At 66.0% G+C, this 7,869-nt stretch overlaps 2 protein-coding genes across 2 annotated transcripts in view; both read right to left on the reverse strand.

Annotated features, from left to right (window-relative positions):
- Positions 1 to 4,040, reverse strand: part of LOC120322863 (ryanodine receptor 1-like) — a gene marked incomplete at its 3' end in the record, with an annotated part of 14,973 nt that extends 10,933 nt beyond the window's left edge. Inside the window, exons 1-8 of the mRNA XM_039379282.1 lie at positions 3,862 to 4,040; positions 3,602 to 3,642; positions 3,216 to 3,283; positions 2,538 to 2,659; positions 1,795 to 1,844; positions 1,267 to 1,327; positions 753 to 988; positions 13 to 86 (exon numbers count right to left, since the gene is read on the reverse strand). Of these exons, the coding sequence (XP_039235216.1) occupies positions 13 to 86; positions 753 to 988; positions 1,267 to 1,327; positions 1,795 to 1,844; positions 2,538 to 2,659; positions 3,216 to 3,283; positions 3,602 to 3,642; positions 3,862 to 4,040 (831 nt within the window). The remainder of the gene's footprint in view (positions 1 to 12; positions 87 to 752; positions 989 to 1,266; positions 1,328 to 1,794; positions 1,845 to 2,537; positions 2,660 to 3,215; positions 3,284 to 3,601; positions 3,643 to 3,861) is intronic.
- Positions 4,041 to 7,856, reverse strand: LOC114001935 (ryanodine receptor 1-like). The gene is made up of 8 exons (XM_039379283.1): positions 7,787 to 7,856; positions 7,586 to 7,675; positions 7,031 to 7,171; positions 6,577 to 6,654; positions 5,820 to 5,895; positions 5,015 to 5,138; positions 4,457 to 4,483; positions 4,041 to 4,122 (listed from the first exon to the last, which is right to left on the reverse strand). The coding sequence occupies exons 2-8, from the start codon at positions 7,616 to 7,618 to the stop codon at positions 4,041 to 4,043; spliced, it is 561 nt and encodes a 186-aa protein (XP_039235217.1). The 5' UTR covers positions 7,619 to 7,675; positions 7,787 to 7,856.
- Positions 7,857 to 7,869: the final 13 nt, after the last annotated feature.

Below are 7,869 nucleotides of genomic sequence, written 5' to 3' on the forward strand. Positions count from 1 at the left end.
CCACCTGTCGACGTGAGGCCCGCGGGCGGTGCCCAGGCTGTAGATGCTGCACAGGATGCGGTAACAGGACACCTGGACATCGTCCACTGCGGGGACAGGGGTGTCACCCGTGTCCCCAGCCTGTCCCCGTGTCCCCAGCGTGTCCCAATGACCCCTGACCTTACTGTGTCCCCATGTCCCCAGGGTGTCCCCAGCGTGTCCCAATGTCCCCTGACCCTACCGTGTCCCCATGTCCCCCGTGTGTCCCAGTGTACCCTGTCTCCAACATGTCCCCATGTCCTCCTGTCCCTCCTGACCCCCCTGTCCCCACCATGTCCCCACTGTGTCCCCCTGTTCCCCCTCTTGCCCCACGTCCCTGTGTCCCCCCATGTCCCCCCCAGTGTCCTCACATCCCCATGTTCCCCCTGTCCCCTTGGTGTCCCTGTGTCCCCTCGATGTCCCCCCCATGTTCCCATGTCCCTGTGTCCCCCTTGTGTCCTGGTGTCCTCCCATGTCCCCCATGTCCCCCCTGTCCCTGTGCCCCCCCTGTCCCCCCATGTCCCCCCATGTCCCCCTCCGTCCCCTCGGTGTCCCCATGCCCCCCCATGTCCCCCTTGTGTCCCCCCGTGTCCCTCCCCGTCCCCTCGGTGTCCCTGTGTCCCCCCATGTCCCCCCTGTCCCCATGTCCCCATGTCCCCCCCCATGTCCCCATGTCCCCCCTGTCCCCATGTCCCCCCTGTCCCCCTGTCCCCCCCATGTCCCCGGTGTCTCACGGATGACGTCGTCCCCGAACTGGTGCTGTGCCAGGTGCTCGAAGAGGGCGGTGAGGACGGGCAGCAGGGCCACCGAGGTGTAGGTGACCTGGGCCACGCCCTTGGTGGGCGCCCGCGTGGGGGTCCCGCGGCCCAGGCGCAGCTGCTCCCCCAACTTCTCCATGTCCTCGGCCGCCGACTCGAAGAACGAGCGGAGCCCGGCCTTGACGATCTCGGGGCCAGACTTCATCACCGTCCTGGGGACAGGGACAGTGACACAGGGACACAGGGACACAGGGACAGTGACACAGGGACACAGGGACACAGGGAGCACAGCCCGGCCTTGACGATCTCGGGGCCCGACTTCATCACCGTCCTGGGGACAGGGACAGTGACACAGGGACACAGGGACACAGGGACACTGAGACATTGGGGACAGGGACAGTGACAGGACAGTGACACAGGGACCCTGGGGCCATGGGGGACACACGGACACGGGGACACACGGACACGGGGACACGGGCAGTGTCCCCACCTGGCGTCCAGGGAGCGGGCCAGGATGAGCAGACAGTTCACCACGGCCGGGGCGTCCGTGCCTGGGGGGACATGGGGACATTGGGGGGGACACCAGTGGTGTCCAACCCCACCCAGCACCCCCCCAGTGTCCCCAGTGCCCCCCCAGTGTCCCCAGCCATCCCCACACCCCTCCAGTGTCCTCCCAGTGTCCCCAGTGCCACCCAGTGTCCCCAGCACCCCCCCAGTGTCCCAAGTGCCCCCCCAGTGTCCCCAGTGCCCCCAGTGCCATCCTGCCCAGTGTCCCCAGTGCCCCCAGTGCCATCCTGCCCAGTGTCCCCAGTGCCCCCAGTGCCATCAGCCCCACTGTCCCCAGTGCCCCCAGTGCCTCTCCAGTTTGCCCCACTGTCCTCCCAGTGCCACCAAATGTCCTCCCAGTGCCCCCCAGTGTCCCCAGCGATCCCCGTGCCCCTCCAGTGTCCCCCCAGTGTCCCCAGTGCCCCCCAGTGCCCCCCAATGTCCTCCCAGTGCCCCCCAGTGCCCCCGTTACCGAAGAGCGAGATGCGGTGCCGGACCAGCGCGGCCAGTTTGCAGAAGAGGCTGAGGGGGGACACGGAGTGGGGGGGTCAGGGGGGTCCCTAAAGCCCCCCAGGAGGGGACGGGGGGTCCCTGATTCTCCTTAGATGGGGGGCGACAAGGGGGTGTCTGGGATTGGGGGTCTGGGTACGTACCCCATAACGGGGGGTTTGGGGGTCTGGGGGCCCAATAATGGGGAGTCTGAGGGCCCCAGAACTGGGGGTTTTGGGGTCTGGGGGTCCCATAACCGGGGTGCTTGGGGTCTGGGGGGTCCCATAACCAGGGTTTTTGGGGTCTGGGGGGTTCCATAACCAGGGGTTTTGGGGTCTGGGGGTCTCATAACCAAGGTTTCTGGGGTCTGGGGGTCCCCTAACCGGGGGTTTTGGGGTCTGGGGGTCCCATAACCGGGGTGTTTGGGGTCTGGGGGTCCCATAACCAGGGTGTTTGGGGTCTGGGGGGTCCCATAACCAGGGTTTTTGGGGTCTGGGGGTCCCATAACCAGGGGTTTTGGGGTCTGGGGGTCCCATAACCAGGGTGTTTGGGGTCTGGGGGGTCTCACCTGGTGATCATCTCCTTCTCCTTGTTGGAGGCGTGTTTGGGACTGGGGGTCTGGGGGGTCCCATAACCGGGGGTTTTGGGGTCTGGGGGTCCCATAACCGGGGTGTTTGGGGTCTGGGGGTCTCATAACCGGGGTGTTTGGGGTCTGGGGGGTCTCACCTGGTGATCATCTCCTTCTCCTTGTTGGAGGCGTGGCCGCCGCTGCCCAGCACCTGGGCCGGGGTGGACAGGAAGTACAGGCAGTGGTTGTGGAAGTACTGGTTGATGAGGGGCAGCAGGATCTGGGGGGATCAGGAGGGCAGGGGGGGGTCAGCGGGACCCCAAAACCCCACAAGGAACCAAATAACCCGGAGAGAACCCCAAAATCCCACAGGGGACCCCGAATGCCCCATGGGGAGCCCAAATGTCCCAGAGAAACCCCAAATATCCCACAGACACCCCAAATAACCCAGAGATCCCAAATATCCCACAGACACCCCAAATAACCCAGAGATCCCAAATATCTCATGGAGACCCCAAATAACCCACAGACACACCAAATACCCCACAGACATCTCAAAAGCCCACAGGAATCCCAAATACCTCACAGAGGCCCCAAAAAGCCTTTAGGGGATCCCAAACACCACACACCCCACAGGGACCTCAAATATCCCACGGGAACCCCCACAAACACCCACGGGGACCCCAAAAACCCCACAGAGGACCCTCAAATCTGCCCAGAGATGACCCTGCCCCACCTGTCCCCAGCTTGGATTTTCCCCCCATTTTGGGATCCTCTCCCCATTTTGGGGTTCCCCCCCCTTTTGGGGTCCTCCCCCCTTTTGGGGTCCCCCTGACCTTGGCGAAGAACTTGATCTCCTGCTCGTGGGGGGATTTCTCCACCCTCCCGCTGCTCACCACGGCCTCTGGGGGGGCAACGGGGGGTCAGGGGGGGATCCCAAGGGTTTTGGGGGGGTCTGAACGGTCTGGGGGAATCCCAAGGGTTTTGGGGGGGCTGAAGGGGTCTGAGGGGTCCCCCGGGGGCTTTGGGGGTCCCCACAGGCTCGGGGGTCTCACCCAGGGGGACGATGAACTCCTGGGCGATGTCCCACCGAGGGCTGGGGGGTCACAGAGGGTTTGGGGGGCTTGGGGGGAATCCCAAGGGTTTGGGGGGTCTGAACGGTCTGGGGGGATCCCAAGGGTTTGGGGGGGTCTGAGGGGTCCCCCAGGCTCGGGGGTCTCACCCAGGTGGGCGATGAACTCCTGGGCGATGTCCCACCGAGGGCTGGGGGGTCACAGAGGGTTTGGGGGGCTCGGGGGGGATCCCAAGGGTTTTGGGGGGGTCTGAGGGGTCCCCCAGGCTCGGGGGTCTCACCCAGGTGGGCGATGAACTCCTGGGCGATGTCCCACCGAGGGCTGGGGGGTCACAGAGGGTTTGGGGGGCTCGGGGGGGATCCCAAGGGTTTTGGGGGGTCTGAGGGGTCCCCAGCTCGGGAGGTCTCACACCGTGGGCGATGAACTCTGGGCCCGGATGTCCCCCGAGGGCTGGGGGGTCACAGAGGCGTTTGGGGGGATCGGGGGATCCACGGGTTGGGGGGTCTGAGGGTACCCCGGGGGCTTTGGGGGTCCCCCAGGCTCGGGGGTCTCACCCAGGTGGGCGATGAACTCCTGGGAGCTGTCCATTCAGCGCAGCAGCTGCTGCCGGAACCTGAAGGCGAAGCGGTTCTCGATGGACGACGTGTCCAGTTCCCCATCCTTGGAGCCCCTAAAAACAGGGGGGGACCCCAAAACTCAACAGCCCCCCCCGCTGCTCCCACAAATCCCCCCCTGCTCCCCCAACCCCCTCCCTGCAGAGGGACCCCCCAGGCTCCCTGTGCCCCCCCCTCAAGTCCTGAGTCCCCCCCACATCTTGGGGTCTTCCCAGATTTTGGGGTCCCAACCTGGATTTTGGTTGTCCCTCACTCCCCGAGTCCCCCCCCAGCCCCTGGTTCCTCCTGAATTTGGGGTCCCTCCCTGAGGGTTTTGGGGTCCCTCCCTGAGGGTTTTGGTGCTCCCCAGTGGATTTTGGGGTCCCCCTGAATCTTGGGGTCCCCCCCAACCACTGAGCCCCCCCATCCTTGAGCCCCCTCCCACCCAATCCATGGGCATCCCCCCAATCCCTGACTCCCCCCATATTCCAGGTTTCCTTTGGGACTCCAGTTCCACCCCCAAGGGGTGTTTGGTTCCCTGGGGGTGTTTTGGGGTCCCCAGGGTTGTTTTGGGGGTCCCTGAGGGTGTCTGGATCCCCAGGGGGTGTTTTTGGGTTCCCCAGGGTGTTTTTGGGTTCCCTGGGTTGTTTGGGTTCTCTCAGGGGTGTTTGGGTTCCCTCAGGGGTGTTTTTGGAGTCCCCAGGGGTGTTTTTGGGGTCCCTACAGGTGTCTGGGTTCCCTGAGGGTGTTTGGGGTCCCCAGGGGTGTTTTTGGGTTCCCTGAGGGTGTTTGGGGTCCCCAGGGGTGTTTTTGGGGTCCCTGAGGGTGTTTGGGTTCCCTGGGGGTGTTTGGGTTCCCCAGGGGGTGTTTGGGCTCCCTCAGGGGGTGTTTTTGGGGTCCCCAGGGGTGTTTTTGGGGTCCCTGAGGGTGTTTGGGGTCCCCGGGGGTGTTTTTGGGGTGCCCCCTCACCGGGTCACGGCGTATCCGTGGAGCTGCAGGAACTTGAGCAGCTCCTGGGCCTTCTCCCGGTCCCGGGCCTTCTCCTTGGCCGTCAGGGTGTCGTAGGGGACCAGGAGGGGGTGCGACCCCCCCCCTGCACCCCAAATCAGCACCCGAGCCCCCAGAATAACCCCTGAGCCCCCCTGAGCCCCCCCAGCACCCAGGGGTGCCCCTTCTCCCTGGCCCCCAGTGTGTCTTGCAGGGACCCCCCCCACCTGCACCCCAAATTAATCCCCTGAGTCCCCCTGGACCCCCCCAGATTTGGGGTTTGGGGGTCTCACCCTTGGCCTCCAGCTCCCCCTGGGGGGTTTATGGGATCTCCCACGGATTTGGGGGTTCGGGGGTCTCACCCCTGGTTCCCCTGGGGGTGGGGGGGCCCTGGGGGGTTTATGGGATCTCCCCCAGATTTGGGGTTCGGGGGTCTCACCCCTGGTTCCCCTGGGGGTGGGGGGCCCTGGGGGGTTTATGGGATCTCCCCCAGATTTGGGGTTCGGGGGTCTCACCCCTGGGATTGGGGGGGCCCCGGGGGGTTATGGGATCTCCCCCAGATTTGGGGTCCGGGGGTCTCACCCTTGGCCTCCAGCTCCCCCTGGGAGGGTTACGGGATCTCCCCCAGATTTGGGGATTCAGGGGTCTCACCCCTGGGGTTGGGGGGGCCCTGGGATCTCCCCCAGATTTGGGGGTTCGGGGGTCTCACCCCTGGTTCCCCTGGGGGTGGGGGGGCCCTGGGGGGTCCCCAGGGTCCCCCGGATTTGGGGTCTGGGGGGGGTCTCACCCTTGGCCTCCAGCTCCAGCTTCTTCTTGCGGCCCCACGTGTTGTGATAGTTCTCGGCCAACTGCTCTGCCATGGCCTGGGGGGGCAGGGGGGGCTCGTGGGGGTCTGGGGGGGCTTCTGGGGGGGCTTCTGGGGGTGTCTCTGGGGGGTGACCCCCGGGGGAGACCCCAGGAGACACGGGAGGACACAGGGGGAGACCCCCGTGTGGGGTCGTGGGAGGACACAGGGGAATGGAGGGGTCTGGGGGGGACACGGGGGACACTGGGGGGTCCCAGGGGACACTGGGGGTACAAGGGGACATGAGGGGACAGTGGGGACATTGGGGGTCCCAGAGGACACAGGAGACATTGGGGGGTCCCAGGGGACACTGGGGGTACAAGGGGACATGAGGGGACACAGGGGATATGGGGGGACACAGAGGGACACAGGGGACATTGGGGGGTCCCAGAGGACACAGGGGGACATTGGGGGGTCCCAGGGGACACTGGGGTTCCTGGGGGATACAGGGGGACATGAGGGAACAGTGGGGACATTGGGGGTCCCAGGGGACACAGGGGGACATTGGGGGGTCGGGGGTGATGTTGGGGGGTCCTCACCTGGAGCTCCCGGGACAGTGTCACCCCCAGGGGGACACAGGGGGGCCCCGGGGGGTCCCAGGGGACACAGGGGGACATTGGGGGGGTCCCAGGGGACACAGGGGGACATTGGGGATCCCGGGGGACATCGGGGGGTGTGGGGTGATGTTGGGGGTCCTCACCTGGAGCTCCCGGGACAGCGTCACCCCCGTCAGGTCCATGGGCTGGGGGCTGTACCCGTGCGAGGGGTCGTACGTGGCCTGGGGGGGGAAACGTGGGGTCAGGGGGGACCCCAGGATTTTGGGGGGGCCCTTTCCCACCCCAGCGACCCCCATGGACCCACAGGGGAGATTTGGGGTGCCCCATGAGCCCCCCGTGGACCCCCAGGCATTCGGGGGGTCCTTTCCCCACCCCATGGCCCCCCCACGCCCGGGGGTGATTTTGGGGTGCCCCCACCCCCCAGGTGTTTTTGGGGTTCCCCCACACCCCCCCAGGTGATTTTGGGGCTCCCCCCCCCACCCCCCAGGTGTTTTTGGGGTTCCCTCACCCTCTTCAGGTGATTTTGGGGTGCCCCACGCCCCCCCAGGTGATTTTGGGGCTCCCCCCACGCCCCCCAGGTGATTTTGGGGGTCCCACCTGGGCGCTCTGGGAGATTTTCCGGGTTTTCTTCTTCTCTGCCCGCTCGTCCTCCCCCTCCCGGGCCTTCTCCACCGTCCACTCCCAGGCCAGCATGGCCTTCAGGGACTCCTTGATGGGCCACCGGTAGATCTCCTTGTCCTGGGGAGGTCACAGGGGTCAGGGGGGTCCCCCAAAATCGGGGGGGCTCGTGGGGGTCCGTGGGGAGGAGCAGGGTCGGGGTTGGGGGTCCCAGGGGGGTCAGGAGGGGGTCGGGGGTCTCTGGGACGTTGGGGGGTGGGTGAGGATGACGACGGCCATTGGTGGATTTTCTTGTCCTGGGGAGGGTCGGGGGGGTCCCCCAAAATCAGGGGGGCTCGGGGGAGGTTCATGAGGAGCAGGAGGGATGGTCTGGGGGAGTTGGAGGGTTTTGGGGGGTCTGAAGGACAAAGATGGTCAGTGATGATGCACCGGAGGGGGACGGATGGTTTGGGGGTCTGGATGAGTTTGGGGGTGTCCTGGTGGGTCTGGGGGTGCCCCCTGGATCTGGGGGTGCCCCAGGGGGTCCCCAGGTACCTTTTCAGAGAAGGTCTTGTAGGGCCTCAGCATCGGGTGGGTTTTGGCCTCTTCATCCACCGTCTCCCCAAAAGTCCAGTTGTTCTGGATCTGGGGGGAGAGGGGGAGACACGGAGTTGGGGGGGCTCAGAGGGGCTGGGAGGACCCCGGGGGGGCCCTGGGGGTGCCACAGGGGGTCGGGGGGTCCCGGGGGGTCCCCACCTTGTCAAAGGCCCACTTCTCGTGTGTGTACTCGGCGTACTTGTTGATGAAGCCGTCGAGCTTCTCGGGGATGATGACGCTGG

This window comes from Pipra filicauda, unplaced genomic scaffold (genome assembly GCF_003945595.2).
Source record: "Pipra filicauda isolate LSUMZ 115617 unplaced genomic scaffold, ASM394559v2 scaffold1622_size19276_pilon, whole genome shotgun sequence".
NCBI lineage: Eukaryota > Metazoa > Chordata > Aves > Passeriformes > Pipridae > Pipra > Pipra filicauda.